The 17,059-nt window shown below is 44.8% G+C and overlaps 1 protein-coding gene across 2 annotated transcripts in view; it reads left to right on the top strand.

Annotated features, from left to right (window-relative positions):
- Positions 1 to 270: 270 nt before the first annotated feature.
- The window catches only part of LOC117004986, a 32,306-nt gene continuing 15,517 nt past the window's right edge, over positions 271 to 17,059 (top strand). Inside the window, exon 1 of one of the 2 annotated variants that reach the window (XM_033076196.2) lies at positions 271 to 799. In XM_033076196.2, coding sequence (XP_032932087.1) covers positions 395 to 799 — 405 coding nt within the window. In that variant the 5' untranslated portion in view covers positions 271 to 394. Of the gene's footprint in view, positions 800 to 1,330; positions 1,640 to 17,059 lie in introns of those variants that run through there. The other variant, XM_033076197.2, reaches the window with a different exon arrangement.

The raw sequence follows: 17,059 nt of genomic DNA, 5'->3' as shown, positions 1-17,059 counted from the left end.
TTATCTCCTACAATCAGGACATCAAACCCATGGAGCAGGTGAATGGGCCTGGCCTGGACGTGAGGTCAGTGCCAGGATGCATTCAACACAAGACTGCATTTATGAAGGAAAAAAGTTATCTTTGACACCAGTCCTCCAACTTCATGTTTGTTATATGTACCCACTTGGATACCAACTGAAGGTATTATCCAATTTTTCCCATTGATTAAATTGTCATCTGACACTCACTGCAGGATGTGGTGTGAGTCAATGGGGTACAGGACAGTATAAAGTAGAAAGCTGCATCAGAAACAAGGAGTGTCCCTTGCCCTCCCGTCACCTTCAGAAAGGTTAAGTGGCTGCTGTACCCTGACTGCTGGTTTTTGTGCAGGTCCTGCGCTTCGGGCTCTCCAAGATGCCCATGAATATTCCTTTCCTGTCCTTTGCTTCGCGCTCAGATGAGCTCGGGGTGCTTTTAGCTGCTTGGAAAGACCTGAGCCCTTTTCCTATTCCCATTCCTCAGACCTCTGCCTGGGCTCCAGGGTCCGGCAGGGAACTGGAGCAGCGGCCAGGTGCGCTGCCCAGGGCAGCCGCCCTCTGCAGTGCCAGCACCGCGGCCCCTCCATCTCCCACCGCCCCGCAGGAGGAACTTTGCCCGCAGGAGCCGCTCCCGCCGCTGCTCGCAGGGCTTGAGCCGCCTCCAGCCCGCCGAGGACACAGCACCCCGGGGAGGGGGGCTCGGAGCCGGTGCCCCCGCTCCCCTCCAGCCCCCTCCGCTCCCGCGGCGCCTCGCCCGGTGCCCGCCGAGCTCCCGCCGCAGGTGACCCCCCGGGGGAGGGCAGGGGCCGGGAGCGGCCGGGGGAGGGGGCGAGGGGCGGGGAGCCGGGCTCGGGGGGTCGCTGTCAGCGGCGCCGCTCGGGGCACGGCTCGGCGCGGCAGCTCCGCTGGCGGTGCGCGGCTCAGCTCGGCTCGGCACGGCTCGGCTCGGCACGGCTCGGCTCGGCTCGGCGCGCCATGCTCCGCAGCGGCCCCGGCGCGGGGCTCGTCCTGGCGGCGGCCGCGGCGCTCTGGCTCGGCGGGGCGGGAGCCAAGGTAACCCCGGCAGCGGCGGCACCGGCCCCCGCCCGCAGCGGGCAGGGCAGCGGCGAGCCCCGGGGAGCGGGTGCCCCGGGAGCCTCCCGGGAGGAGCGGAGGCACCGGGAGTGCCGGGGCGAGGGGTGCGGCAGAGCTGCCGGCAGCCCGGGTGAGGGGTGCTGGTGCTCCCGGGACGGGGGATGCGCCGCGGACACCGGGAGGAGGGATGCAGCGGGGCGGCCGCGGCGGGGCCGGCTGCGGGTCCCTTTGGCCCCTGCCTCTGGGTGTTTGGGGTGTTGGGCTGGCCGGGGACTCGCCTCGGAGTGCGAAAGGTACCGCGAAACGCGATGCTCCGGGAGTCCGGATCAACCCCTCCGCTTCGGTACAGCCGGACCCCAAATCCGGTGAAAGCCCAATGACTACGGATTCCCAGCAGAAATGAGAACATTTGCCCAAAGGCATCCCTGCCATGGGCACAGCCTGGCTTGGGGAGTCCAAACCAAATGCCTCGTGCTGTTTTACGGTCCCCACGCTCACTCTCCCCGCTCCTGTGCACCTCGGCTGCAGCGGGGAGAGCAGAGAGCAGGTAAACTGTGCGAGTGACAGGTACAGCTCCCAGGGCACAGGTACAGATCCGGGCATAGCTCACAGCGAGTGGCACGGGGAGCTGAGAGAGGCTGAGCACGGGGGCACCTGCAGTGGAAAGGCAGAGGAGGAAACACAGAGCACCCCAAAACCAGGAGCAGCTATAGAGCAATCTCTCTGAGCTTTGGGAAGGATGAGCAGTCCTGGTCCCTGAAGGGAGTGGGACTTTTCCTACGGACACTGATAGAACCGAGGTTTGACACTTCCAGTAGAGACTCTCAATTCTATAAAACATGAGCCACTAGAATATAAGAAAATATTATTCCATACATTTATGTCTTGTTACATATATATGTATATATAAAGAAAAAAAAGTGTGGGGTTGTTTTTTCTGGTGGCAAACTGCATTATAATTCTGCCTGATAAAGTAATTCCCTGCCACAGCACATGAACATGCAGCAATGACTGTGGTTGATATGAAGATGTTTTATCTCACTTTGGTATCCTAGTGAAGATAGCTACAGTGAGAACTTAATTAAGCCACATTTCTTGTGCTGAAATACTAACTTTACCAAGATCTATTGAATTGTATGGTTGTGGGGCTTTGTATTTTGTTTCTCTTTCAAGGCAGCATTGCATTGCAGAATGCAAGCTTACCCTCATCCAGTTGCATACCTCTCTTATTAAACTACATAACTTGCTTGCTTCTCTGAATTATTGCATCCTTCCTGTGCTGTTTGTCTTCTGCCTGTGCAGTCATGAGCAGTGGCTGTGTGCTGTGCATTTGGGGGTGAAAGGCAATGATGGCACTCTGAATGCATCAGCAAACTCTCTAATTTTTTGCTAATTTTTCTCTCATGTTTCCTATTCAACTTCTACTGTTCTCTAACTCTGAAATCAAGAGTGTTTGATTTCACACCAGGCAGTAATTCAACTAAAGTATTGACCAACAGCACTACAGAAAATAAACTTTCTCCTTAATGAAGAAGCAGAAGTCTCCTGCCTGCTTTCCCCAACTTGACTTCTTGCTGTGTCAATTATTCTTTTGATCACGTTGTTTATAGGCTCTTAACATACTGGACCATTTCTTTTGCAGAATGAAAAACATTTTCTGTTGCTTATCTTCCTAAATGTGACAGGGAACTCTGTGTCCAAACAGACGTGTGTGTACATCTCTTGCTCCCAGTTTTTATTATTTCTTGGAGTAAGTTGCACTTGCTCTTCACTCATCAAGGACTGCACTGTGCTGCGTAGGCGTCACTATTTTTATCTTTTTTGGCTACATTGATAGTGTTGCTATGCTAGTAAAGAAATATACATCCCACTCTAAGTTAGTGGTTCAAATGTAGTTCAATTTATCAGTTGAAAAAAGGTATTCAACGATTTATAAGAAATTATTTGTCTTCTGGCTTAGAATTAACAATGTAAAAACATAACAGAAACTCCCTTGGCAAGAGCAAAGTCTGCATGAGGTACAGGGAACTGAATTGCTCTTTTCATCCAGGAAGGTGGTCTCTGCCAGTAAGAGCTGAGAAAATCTGTGATGCTGTGAGGTAGCATGGATGTTTGCAACATGTTTTGTGGCAAAGTGGAGCTCTCTCTGGAATCCTTCACCAAATACTACAGCAATTTAAAAATAGGAGTGAGATCAAATGAAAGAAAATTTGAAGATAAGGTGCATGATGTTTCCTCCTGCGTGTCTGTATCAAACAGAACAAGATGTGCAGATAAGCGGCTTGTTTATCCTGAAGGAAGAATGTAAGCCTGATGAAAGAGTAACACAGTCAAAATTATGTCTTTGTATGTCCATTAAATATTATCAGTTTAATCAAATCCCTGTGGAGGAGTTCTCTATGCCGGTGCCATCCTTCATCTGGTATTCTTCTGTTCACTTGCTGGCTTAAAGAAAAAAAATCAAGTCTTCCTTGTTCTGTTTAGGAGAAGAAATCTTAGCAATCCTAGACCCTCTAGTGAAAGTCTTAGTCCTTTACCCAGCAAGAACTATGGCAAAATTCCTGCTGGTTTCAGAGGGAGCAGGATCCTTCCCAAGATCAGTGAAAGATTAAAAAAAAAATCAACTACTAAAATATGCACTTCAATTAGCAAAGAATGTGGCCTGATTAGTAAAGTGTATGAAATTTCAGCTATTAAATTCTACAGCCCTGATCAACAAAGCACACTGCACAGTTGGCAATGTATCCAGAATCTCAACTGCTGTACTAGTCTCCTACCAGATCAACCAAGCATGCAGCTGAATTAGTAAATTATGCAACTGGAGCAGCAAAATATGCACTTCTGATTGGGGTGGGAGGATAGGAAAGGTCTAAAATATTTTAAATTGCCACACAATAGGTTTGTCAGTGGTCAGCATCTGCCTTGAGAAAAGTAGAGGCTAAATATGTAACTTTTACTGAAGTCTTTCTGGACCCTTGCTGGACTGGAAAAGTATGTCCCTCAAATAGATCAATGTTTGTTAGCAGCAGTTCCATTCTTTACCAGATGTACTGCACATCTGGTTCCAATCCCAGCAGCTGCCAGGTGTGGGAGTTATTTTAGTAACACTTTAATGGGATTTTTAGGTCCAGGTAGCTTTTTCTTTATTCATCACTGTAAAGCACTAGATATGCACACCAGGCTGTATTTCTGTCTCAAGAGATGAAGCCAGTCAAGACAAATAAGGCACCTTCAAAGAACCTGCAAGTTTTGTTGGCAGTGAACTTAATATCTATTAATCTCTTCACTGTTTGTGAAAGTACTGTGTGCTTGAGGAGCAGAGAAATGATAGGTCTTTCCTATCATTTCCTGTTTTCTTTGTATCTTGATTAATTGCCATAACTGCATCCTATTGTGTTTACAATGTATCTTGGCAGATCAGATGTTTACCATGCAGAGAGTTTGGCCAATTTGCTAGATTCATACATTCTGAAGCAGTAGAGCTGTTTCTCCCTAGCTTTTGTGTATGTGCTTTAAAAATCCAGTCAGTTTCTGGTTCTGAGCTTCAGAAGCTGTAGTTATTTTTATTTAGTTTTTAAAAATTGTTATTATTTTTGATTTATACAGAAGACCTGCAGGTTGTCCTATTTTAATAAAGATGCAGTTTCAGGGTTTTTATAAGCCACTTTAAAAAAATATTTTTTATATCTGGAAGAAAACTTTGTTAAACTGCCTGGGCTCAAGGAAGGTGTGAGAGTTACTTTGTTTTATCACACTGTTCACTTTAGAACTCAGGAGCTTGAAACATTATTTGAGGCTAAAAATTATCTGGATTTGGTTTTTTGTTGTTTTGGTTATTTTTTTCTGGTTTTGGTTTGGTTGGGTTTTTTTGTTTTGTTTTTTCTGTTGTTGTTTTGTTGGGGTTTTTGAATCCACTAAATTTGGTTCATAAAGCTGGCTTGCATTGAACTTCTTATTTACCAAATTTCTGCCTCATTTCCAAGTCAGTTCAATGAATGATCCTATTTAGTTCTTTTTCCTGTTTAAAATAGTTCCTACTGAGTCCAGAGCAGTGCCCTTAAAACATAATTGATTTGGGTCATTGAACCCTTATTTTTCATGCATGTTAGTTTACATCCCGCCACTGGTCTGACTGGTATTTAAATGAGAAAATTGCAGGCGGATTTCTTCTAGAGGCTAAAGTTCACGTGGAGTCTCTGGCAAAATAAGATCCTGGAGTACATATCCCTGGAACTGGGCAATGATTTCTAACTCTTTTTTAATTCTGTCTGGCCAGAGTGTTATAAATCTGGTGCTCCCTTGTTAGCTTCACGCTAAGCAGCAATAATGTCCACAGTGTTTTAGTCCTGATAATTCTAATTATGGAAGCACTGAAGAAGTTGAAAGCTGAGAAGATGGACAAGGCTGGCCTCAAGTCCTGCACAGCACAGGGGATTCTCTCTTTGTAGAGCTGAACCATAATTCTCTCATTTGCCAAGGCAAGCACTGGGAGCAGCAGCCAAGGTAAGACAAAAAACCCAGTGGCAGAAGATTTCTGGAATTATGTGGATAATCTTTGTGCAGAAGGAGACAAAAGACTGTAGTGCTGGTAGAGATACCAACCATCCTTGAGGTGAAAACACTGAAATAATTTTTTTTCTTTACTATCTTAGAGCTTGGAGGAAACAGTCCTGTTGCACTGGTTTGCAAAACCCAGCAAACAAACTTTTCTGTGGTAACCAATAATTGCTGTTCTCTCCTGTGCTTCTCTGTGTGACAGACAATGGTGGTAAAATATTCAGCTCTCTTTCTTCCTCCTCCCTTTCTTCTTAAAAAAAAAGAGCTCATGGCATATTTTGTACCAGAGAATGGCTGCCCAGCAGTACTGTAGCTAGACCAGGTCTGGTAAAGCAGTTTTTCCCATCACACACTGTTGCTAGAATGCACTATAAATGATAAATATCCAGCCTGGTGTTTAGATGGTTGCTTGAGAATGGGAAGTACTCAATAGAAAACTCATCCTCTTGTGCAAATTCATGGCAGGAGAAGGGAGGAATAGGGACAGGGCACTGTAGGGACTTGCATTAATATGTTTAACAATTTTACAGCAGTAGGGAGAAGCCTGACTGTCAGCCTTGGTTTCCAATCTCAGTGTAAGAACTTTGTCATTCCTCTTACAACCTCTCAGCAGCACATGGCCCCATGGTTCATTTTGAATATCCTTACTCACATCATTGCCAATGGAAAGGAGGTTCCAATTTTGAGAGGAGCAAAGGCTAATTTGCCTGTATTTCCTTTCTAGAGTTCTTGGAGCCCTACTGGAGCTCGCAGAAGTGAGACTTCAGGAGGATTTAAATCAGGCCATAAGTACTGCTGGCTTGGATTAGTAATGATGTGCATTGAGGACAACATCTGTATTTGGGTTTGGGTGGAGCCCTTTCATGGTAGAAGAGCTGGTAATACTTTTACAGTACCTTTCATCAGAGGATTTCAGAGTTTCACAAATATCTAATTACAGAAACTACTAAACTGTGAAATCCTTGGTCCTGGGGGAGTACAGGCAGTGCCATTATGCTTCAATAGAAAGCAGGGGTGGGTGGTGTTCAAAGTGGCAAAACAAAAGCAAATTTTTCACATGCAAGCCATAACCTGCTACACTATCTCATTTTCATCCTGTGTTTCACTCCTCTCATTTCTTTATATTAGCAGCCAGGTTTCAACACCAAATGAACTAAACAAAATGGGTTGCCACAAGAACTACTGTCAGCTCTTAGGAAGGGATTTTAGAAGTTCATCGATCTCTTACTATCTGTTTCCATAGTATTTTTATTGCTTTATTCTCTTAAGGTATAGCAGGACTTAGCTAGGGTCAGATGCCAAGGCGGGCAGTAATGACACCCTCCTGGGTACAGGAGTTCTGGGATGACATGGGCCTGAAATCCAAATCCTGATCCAAATCCCAGAAGGTTGGTCACTCAGCCTTTCCAAGGACAGTGTGCCTGCTCTGTACTGTACTTAATTTGGGATTAGCAGTGGAAGATCTAATCTATTTATTCTACTTAAATCCAGCTCTCTCCTGGTCTTGGTTAGTAAATATTCCACTGTTTGGAGAGACTGAGTTTTTGTTAGAGGGATTTTTTGACTGAAAACGTGGAACCTATACTGGTAGCACTGAGGCTCAAAGCCCGGGCTGCCCATGCCCTTGACTTCCTCCTGTGCTCCAGATCTGCATGGGTGGGCACTTCAGGTAAATCTGAGACCTCACTATTTGAATACAAGGGCCCCAAGGAGTTGCTCATCAAGACTAACTTTAAATGCGAGCTTAGCAGGCTGAACGCTTTGATTTGCCTCTAAAATCAACAGTAACTTATTCCAGGTTTCCTGGTTGAAACTTGAATGGGGAAGAAGAAAGGATGTCTGCAAAGCAGATTTATTTAGGAAAACAAATTGCTCACTGGTTGGGACCCTGTAACAACAAACCCAGGCTTAGTTTTTTCCTCTGTCTGCAGTATCTGTGATACTTTTTTCAGCTTTCTCCCAACCCTCCCTGCTGTGCCCTCATGGTCTCTCCTTATGTGTAAGCAATAAAGTAAAATTTACAAGCATCCTGCTCTCTGAAATCCTGGCAAACACAGAGTCTTGGAAATTTCCCTTTCCAGAGTGCACAAGAGGAGGCTAATTCTGGGAGAACAAGGTGGGGAGAAGTGCTGCTGTTTGTATTCCATCCAAAACTAAGGATGGGCACTCGGACCATAGCAGACCTCTGGATGCTCCAGCTGCAGCAATGGCTCATGTGGGAGCCAGCTGAACAGATTGTGTGAAAAGGAGAGGGTTTTTCTTTGCTTGCATCTTAAAGATCGCTACTCATGTCTTCTGCATAAGCCCTCCCACCTGCTAGTGACATTTAGTGACACAACAACCTGGTTCCCAAAAGGTTGGGTTAACAGCTCTGCAGCAGGGTCATGGTGGCACAGAATATTTGCAGATTTTGCATTCACATATGGAATGTTTCCTTCTCCATATGTTTGTACAATAGGCTGCCAGCATGTGAAACATCTGAAGTGCCTGAATGAGACAATAGGGTCACGTAGCTGGAAGTCCAAGCACAAACAGCTCTTCTTTTGCCAGGCCAGTTTACACATACATGTGTGTGTTTGGTTGGCTTTTAAAAATCCAAGTTTATTTCCCAGGAAGTGGCCAGCAAATTTTGCATGGGATTGCCCTTCAATTCTCCTTTCTCCTGTTTCTTGTCCTTTCTAAACGAAACAAAGCAGTTTTGGGCGCCTAAGGTGCATATGGATTTCATTATTTAAATCTCTCCCATGTATTTGGGAGGTGATATATATGAAGTTAATTTGGGAACATTAGTTTTACAGATTCCTATGGATATACATAACTTGTTCAATGGTGTTCAATTTTTATACTGAATTCCACAAGTAAACTTTTACTGCAGGACCATAGCTTTTGTTTTTTTATATATTCCATCTGGTTACTAAGCAGTAGAAAACAATTTGACCATGTTTAATACTTTTTAATTTGAGCTGCTTCAAACTGCTCAATTTATAGAAAATGAAAACCAGCTTGATCTTCTGGAAATTGCCCCATCACTCCTGTCAGTTCCCACCAACCCTATCGTTTACTGTTAATTTTTCTATGGTGTGTTGTGTACACTTTGTTAATGAGAACTTGCTCCAGTAGAGAATAGACCTATGTGACCTATTAAAGCCCTGAAGCAAATGGCCATGGCATCTTGAACTCTTCATTACACTGCCTTACTTTTATTTACCATGGTCCCATCATATTCAGGATTATTTGCCTGAGGAGACACTCTAAATGATGCCTTTGTTTCTCTTTCTAAGGCTTTACATTTTTTTGTATGTTTCAATGAGGGTGTTTTCTGAAAAAGGAACCCAACAAACTAGAACATGGATAGCAGCAGCTTTGTATAGATGAAGGATCTTGTTTGATAGGGCATCTTGCATCTTTGTTGGAGAATCTCTATTTGTCTGCTGAGTGTCCAGTCACAAGAGTTAGCTTTGTTTTTCCCCCCCCTGCAAGGATTAGTCTGAAAGGTCCAGAAGAAAAGCTGGGAACTCCAGCACTCTCTGGTGGATGTTATGTTAGATATGTTGTATGCTTCCTGATGTTGTCATGAAAGGGGAAGGCCAATGTTCAGACTGCTCTCATAGGGACAGGGATCACATTTGTTGCATGAGCATAGCACAATTAATTTATGAGACAGTTATGAGAGGTTTCTGCTTAAAATAGTTCTGCTTTATGGGTGTAATGGTTGTAGTTCCCAAGGGAACACTGCCTAGTCAAGTGGGTCTTTCCAAGCTGGATTTGTATATTTCAAATAGATTTTTCAAATCATTTGATAGAAAAACAATCCAGCTTTTATCCCTTTCAGACTGGAATGAGAAGAAGGAAATTAATATTGTAATGTGGGGCTGCAGACAAGATAGAGAAGAGTTCAGAATACGACCTAGCACTTAGTTTCTAGTAAAAGCACCTGGATGTAAATGAAATTAAAGAAAAAATTTCCTGTGCCTTGGCCTAGATCTCTTCCCGAGCAATTATATTTGTATTTCACACTCAATCAACATTTTATCTACTTCATAAGCGTGTCTGTACATTGACATGCAACAACTATTGAGTAATCAGTGAATGCTAGGATTACTCCTGCAGTGATAACTTCAATCTGGGAATCTGACAGGTAGCAAATGTACCCAAGAGCTGCCAAGCCCAGAGAAAGACTATTCATCATAAGCATTTCTAGCTCTAAAAATAATAGATCATAGCTGTAACTTGTAAGAGATCTTGTAAGTGAATCCAACTCCATCCTAATTAGAGAATTGAAGAGGAAGAACTAAAGCTTCTGCCTATTTGTGATGTGGTGGAAAAGAACAAGAATTACTTTCAGTGTTCTGAGACTTCACCTCTGAGCCCTTTTGTAGCCAAGTTAGCAATGAGCCTCCTGCAGTCCCACCTTTGCTGAGAGGGGGACATATTCTTCCAGAGGGCTGTTAAGAACATCTCTAACTATTGCTCTGAATTTCCCTCTGTAGGAAACAACTCTGGCTTCTGCCTGCAGAGGGAAATGAGCCAAATTAACCAGCAAAGCCTTGCACCCAGAGCTGGGTGTTCCTCGTCTTATATAGGAATCTTGCATCAGGTGCCCAAAAAAGTCTGTGGCTGATGCAGAAGAATCTGCCCACTGCTCATAACTATGGTGTAGATTGGCACCTCTGGCCTAATGAGGATGAACTGGTTTTCCTTCTCACCAGAACCTCCCAAAAGCAGCAGAGCATTCTGCTCCCTTTCTGCGTGCTCCGAAGGCAAGCACAAAATGTCAATGTATGCTCAGGCTGCATATAGTGCTGATCATGCTATGGAAAGCTGGGCTGTTCCATGGGTGATTGTTCAGAAAACAGCCCCTGCTTGTGTCCCTGGGAACAAGCATTTTTTTGTTGTTTGGGAACAAGCATCTCTGGAGTTAAATGAGGAGGGCTGTTGTTCTCCACAGAGGCTGGAGTGCGTCGCTGTGCCTGGTGGTTATCAGAGTGCCCGTGTTTGTTTTTTTGTGATTTTCCTTCTCCCCACCTCCTGTTCTGAGCGAGGACCAAGGAGGAGGGATGGTGACCTCATGGTGCAGTTATGCAATCTGCCAGAGCCAGGTATCAAAACACAGTGCAGCTGTGGAGCTGGGACCTCGCTGTGGCTGGGGGCCCTGGCCTCCTGGCTCTAATGAGATCACTGACCTTCTCCTGCCACTTCTTCTGCAGCTGCTTTGATTCCCAGGGATTTGTTGTGGCCATGCCTGCCTAACGGTTTGGAAAGCTGCCGCAGGGAATGCTGCATCCACAGGCAGGCTCTGGGGGCTGGCCCTGGAGACCTGGAGCAGGTGAGGGTACCCTGAGCCCTGCCAGCCTCCTTCCATCCCAGCAGAGCTTATTTGTCTCCATCCAAGGGTATGCAAACGTTTCCACCCTCCTGATTATTGTTTTTTTCATAGGAAATGAGGAGAAGGTTGTCTGTTCTCCAGTGAAATAAAGCAGTCCCCAGCAATCTTCTTGTGATGCCTGAGCTGCAGCAGAGTCACATATGGGAAGAATAAGAGAGAATGGCATGTCTGCACTCTGAGGCATATTTGGGCCTCCAAGTCCTCAAGTCTCATTCAGACTTTGCATTCTTTGTTCTAATTGCTGAACTGCATTCCTGCTTCCCTGCCCTGCTCTTCTAGCAGTATTTTTGTTCTCCTTGCCTCCTGCAGTAAGAGGCTTTCACAACCTCCTTCTCTTCCTACCTGAATATTTGTTCTCTTCAAATGTCCTGCAAATTACCACAAACAATAGAAAACTTGGAGATAAATGTGAAAACAGGGCCCTGTGAAGCTGTCTGATGTGTGCCAAGAGGGAATACAAGACAAATCAGTTTCCTGAAAATGGGATTTGCAGAGTGGAAATGTCACATCCATAATCACTTTCATGTGGTGGAACTGCTGCTGCCCACCACTGACATAACAGAGCATCTGTTCAAAAATGTGGGTTTGGTTTTGCTTAAATACAGCAGGTTGCACTCACTTCAAGAAGTATTAGGTCCTCATCTAAAAACATGAGTGCAATGCTCTGGTGCCATAAATGTATTAAAAGCTAATGTGTGCTCAGCCCAGGTGGAATCTCACACTGAACCCTGTCCAGAGCTTGTTTGTGTGAATTGGCTCAGGGAGCAAGGAAAACATCCATGTGTGCAGAAGGTGGGTTTGTGTTGGGACAGGGATATTGGGAGGGCAAGGGAGACCCCTCAGCAAGCAGGGTACTCTCATAATTGATGGGAACTCTTTTGGAGATCAAGCTGAAAAATTATTACAAATAAAGACTGAAAAAAGGAGACAGGGGAAGCTAATAACTAAGCAAAGTGTCAGCAATTTTTGTTGTGCTCTGTCCATCCCATGTCTGATCTGCTTCTGCTAACTCTGCTACTTTCAATCATCCAGAGACACTTGAAGAGTTGCCCTAATGTGGGAAGATAGAATGTCCTGTTGCTGTTGCCTCATGCTTCAAACAGCAAAGGCAATTTGGCAGAGAGGGAAGTGGCGATTCCAAGGCATTTCTAGGAATTCTTGTACTGCCAGGTGGTAAAAATAGGTTAGATGTGCTGCAGCTGTATCTAGTTCATTCTAATGGAAGAAAATAAACCTTGCATGCAAAGATGAGCTGAAAATGCAGAATTAAATAGAGCATTAATTTTCCAGAGTCTCTGATTAACTTTGTCCTCTACTTGGAAAAAGTCCTACCAGCTTTGATCTCTAGATCAGTCAGCTAGTAAAGGAAATGTGGTCAATGCTTAAACCAACAGGCTGGAGTTTTCTGTCTTACTCTTGGGATAGTCTTTCCTCAGATCCTGTATTTGATGAGCATCCAAAAAGCTCAGACTTCCCTAGCTTGGAAATACTGTGAGAGGAGAACTTGGGGCTTTTGCTGGGAACCACAAGAATCATATTTCTGGTAGCTGTGCAGCGAGTTCCAGCCATGTCAGCAAGTAAAGACTTGTCTTTATTTTGTTTTTCCTTTGTAAGCTGGGATTGTGGAATGACAACTTTCCCTTTTTCCTTCTCATTTTCTTTTTAAAACCCCAAGTTTAGCATTTTCTTGCTGCTCTGGCTGAACATTTGGGCCACTTTGTATTTTATCCCGTGTGGCTGGCTCTGTTCAAATGTCCTCAGGAGTCCCAGTGATCTTTAACTTGGAATGAACTTCCTATGTTTGGAGGGGAGAAGGGGGAAGTAGCTGGGATGCCATACCTCCCCCTCCGTATTTTGAGCAAAGATGTTGGTGTAGCCAGAGTTTTAAAGAGCTCCCTTGGGCAGAATAAATGTGAAGGAGCTGGTGAAGGAGCCTTGAAGCGTTTCCAGCTCTTTGAGAGAAACACACGTGTGTGTGCATGTGTGCACATAAGATGTTTTTAATTTTGGAGGGGTGAGTGATCCCAAATAAAGCTTGCTGGATTTTCATCCCACTGATGCTATGTAGAGCTCAGATGGCTAAATTTAATCATCCAGGCTGAATAATCTTGGATTCTAAGATCCATCTCTGTGCAGAAACTATTTGCTTACCCCTGTGGCTTCTGTTGAATCAGCTGTAGGCTGACAAGATAAGGCTATTGTGGAATGGCTATAGACTGTCCTGTTCTGGCATTAGACAGCTGCAGTGGATTTTGATCTTTAAATTAAGCAAAAAAATCTACCTGTAGAGGAGTTCTTTCTTTTCTACTCTTAGAAGTGTTTAAGTAGTGAGGATATTTTACAGGAAGGGATAAAATATATAATAACCCTCTGATTCAAATCATGGGATCATAACCAAGTATTCTCACTTCAGAATGATTTTAAAGGCCTAAGGTCTGCATGAAAAGCTTCTATCCTCATCTTCCCTAATTATTCCAGTATTAGGTATTTTTGTACAGTCTTCAAGCAAAGACCAAAAAGCTTTTACTTGAATAAAGAGTTAATACAAATCTGTACTTGAAAATACTAATAAATGCAGCACTTCTTAAATGTTCAGTCAGTTTGAGATAGAGTGGATTATTCCTATGCTTGTTTCTAAAAAGAAGTGGAAGTGACATTTTTAAATCTGCCTGAAACTCGAAATACATGTGAGAAATGCACAGAAGTTGAGATGTGCATAAAGCATTAATGAGGGCAAAGTGGGTTATGAACTTTGCACATCATTTCCTTGCAAGCCTGCAGCTGGGTGTCTCTGTTAGGTGTGTGGCTTGGCCCCTGAGGATGTCGTGGAAATTCAGTGGCTCAGCTGTGTGTCTCCAGTTTCCTCTGCTGAGCTTTCACTCTGACTCTGGGTATGAACCACAAGAACTTGTTATTTCTTGGGTATTTTACAAAAGAAAACAAGCTACATTGGATAGGTCCCAAGCAGAGGATCTGAGATCATGCTCACAGAGGAAGAGCAAACATCAAGACAGAATGTGCTCCTTCCCCTTCTTTGAAATAAATACACTTCAAAAGTAAACAGTCTTTGGGATGCAAGTGAGATAGTGTCCTGTAGGATGTTGCAGCTCCTCCTAACCAGCATTAACCTGAATGAAGAAAGAGAAGCAAAATCTAGGAACACAAATGGGCTGAGGAATTCCCTCCCCAGGCCCTTGCATTGCTTTGTTTCCCCTCCCCTTCAGCAGGGCTTGTATCTTTATAAGCTGAGCCACATGGCCATGTCACCTTCCCTTAGCAGCTACATGTCACAGCATCCTCCCACCTTCACCTCAGGCCAGCAGCACTCTCTCCTGGAGGCAGGACAGAGAGGCTTGAGCAGCTGAGCCATGCCTGTGGTTCAGGCAGAGGCTGGTACCCTCACTGAAGTGGCTGTGGGCCAGCTAGAGGCTGCCACAACTTGCCATTCATGGCTTTTTGCAAGACCCTTGTCCGTTTTGAGCATGGGGTTGCTGTGAGCTGCTGCAAGAACTTGTCCTGTCCTGGCAGAGTGAGGAGATTGCTTCTGAGCATGCCTCTGGTCCAGCTCTAGCCTGGTCCCTTCTTTGGGAATAATTGAGACTGAAGGGTGATGATTATATTATATTGTCAAATGAATCTTGTAGAGAGTGGGATTCCTTAGAATGTGTTGATTCACTGACAGTGTTCCTACAGGAAGAATGCAGAGGCTCCAGGCCTACATTTGTAGGTGTTGTGTGAGAGCAGAATCAAGAGTTATATTACTCAGATGATGATAACTACTCTTCCCAGTGCATATTCTTGGGTGGGCCTTATGGTAAAATCCCATGTGGCCAAAACAATAATTTTCTCCTTTTTATGCATGGGGATTCTGCTTTTCATCAGTGCCTCCTGCTTCTCAAGAGCTCTTTGATGTACAGAATTCAGTTTGAAGGAATGACACACAGGCTTTGTGCTGCACCCCTGTATAATACAGCAAGGGCTTCTCTTCCTTTATGCTGGTGCTCCTCAGGAAGCAGCCCCTGGTGTCTGCATGAGATTCCTGAGCAATGTCCTGCAGTCACTTCTGGCCACATCTGTTCCAGCCCAGCACAGCTTTGTGTGTAAGAAAATCTCCCTACAACTGCATCCCACGTGGGTTTGCTGCAGACTGCTCCTCAGGGCAGCAGAGCATTCCCAGCACCACCAGAGCTCCACTCCCACCACCACCTCTGAGGACAAGGTCCTCCTTGTACTCCTCAGCCTGTGTTTCCTGGTGCAGAGGCTTATAACCCCTTACACATGTGTATCCTAAATAGCTCAGAGCTGATGTCAATGTTGACTTCTCAGTCCAAACACCAGCGCAGGAGGAGGTAAGTACATGACAATGGGGCATTTTTTTTTGTAATGGCACAAGATTTAAGCTTTTGAGCAGGCTGTGTAGTGTGGAAGGGAGAAATGCAACATCTTGGCATGTTCTGAAGGAGCCAGCCATTGTGTCCATGGCCAAGCTGAGATTTGAGTTACTTCTGAACATCCTGAATGCAGCTCCCCAGTTACCCCAGTACAGAAAGCAGGTAGGATTTGTCTGACCACAGTGGACTGGAGATTCAGTTCAACACAACTGTTGGGAACATTTGGAACCTCTGGCCAGAGAGGAAAGTACTGAAAAGCAGACAAACAGGACTGGTAATCTGGTTCTCCCTGCTCATAATTCACCTAATTGGTGTGGGCATATATCAAGTGTTGTTTTTAAAAAGACAACAACCTATCATTTGCGAAGATCAAAAACGTGCCAATTTTTTTTGCGTGCATCTGTCAAAAGCCCACAAGTCTATAGCTTGCTGCAGAAGGGAACATCTGTGTCTAATTGGCAAAACTCAGGGTTCATAATGGGTGATTCAAATGAACAAAACCATTTTGTCATTCATTCAGTTGGGGACTGTAAACTAATCAGAAATCCTTCCCCCTCCTCTTCTCTCAGATCTGTCTTGCATTTCCTGTCCCATGTGGGTTTTTTTCCCTGACCTCAGAGCAAGTCTTGAATCTTTTTGGTCTCACATGCCATAATAAATGAACAAATCCCCCACTGCCACGACATCTCAGCTGTTTTTCTGGAATTCACACATTGCCTTTCCCCCTCTGCCCAGGTTTGGGGGTGCAGGACAACTCTTGGGGTTTTTATTGTAGCCAGCTGGTGGCTCAAGAGGCACCTTGCATCTGAGACTCCTTGGATGTACCCAGAATGGGCAAGATATTCCTCCTGAAATGGTGGCAATTGGACAGATCCGAGTGACAGTGAAGGAGGAAAGGGAGCTCATCCCGAGGGTGGGGGCGAGGGATTTGGGGGGATGCACTTCACCATTCAGCACTCTGGTGATGAATCCCACAGCACCCGCTGATCTGGGCTGCTAACAAAGTCTCCTGGTAGTAGAGGAGGGGCTGTGAACGCCTCCAAGCGCCTTCTCAGTGTCTGAAAAAAGGCAACTGGATCAGTTCACATATTCCTCACAACAAAAATCTCAGCCCTCAATCACTGCTAATTTAAGGAGGCTTGAGCCAATCTGTGATCCTCCCACATCCAGGAGTGCCACCCTGCGAGAGCAGCACATTCTGCCTCCCAAACTGAGCACATATTGTAGTGCATAAGTTAGGTGGTGTTTACTGTTTCTTACTGTGCAAATATCTTGTTTAAAAGTGAGCTCAGAAGATCAGTGGGGAACAAAGGCAAGACTGCACCAATATGATGGGATGAAAGGAAGGAATACAAGAGAAGTAACTGAAAATCCCTCTATTGTTCTTCCAAGTGTAAGAGGCATCCTCTCCCAGAGGAAAGAGGAGCATATTCAATGTAAATGAGCAAGTTCTCAGTAAAATCCAAGTGGCAACAAATATATCTATAATTCTGATGTGAATTACTAAATGGATCTAAATGTTAAGACCTGTAGCCTGTTAAAGGTTTGCTTGTTTCCCCTGGATTTTTACCATGAATTAACTAATCCAGACTGAACCCCAACATTTTACCTCCTCGAGGAAAGATCAGTAAAG

The sequence above is a fragment of the Catharus ustulatus genome, chromosome 18 (assembly GCF_009819885.2).
Source record: "Catharus ustulatus isolate bCatUst1 chromosome 18, bCatUst1.pri.v2, whole genome shotgun sequence".
Lineage (NCBI taxonomy): Eukaryota > Metazoa > Chordata > Aves > Passeriformes > Turdidae > Catharus > Catharus ustulatus.
The sequence above is the reverse complement of the archived record's forward strand: the minus strand, read 5'-3'. Positions and strand labels throughout refer to the sequence as shown.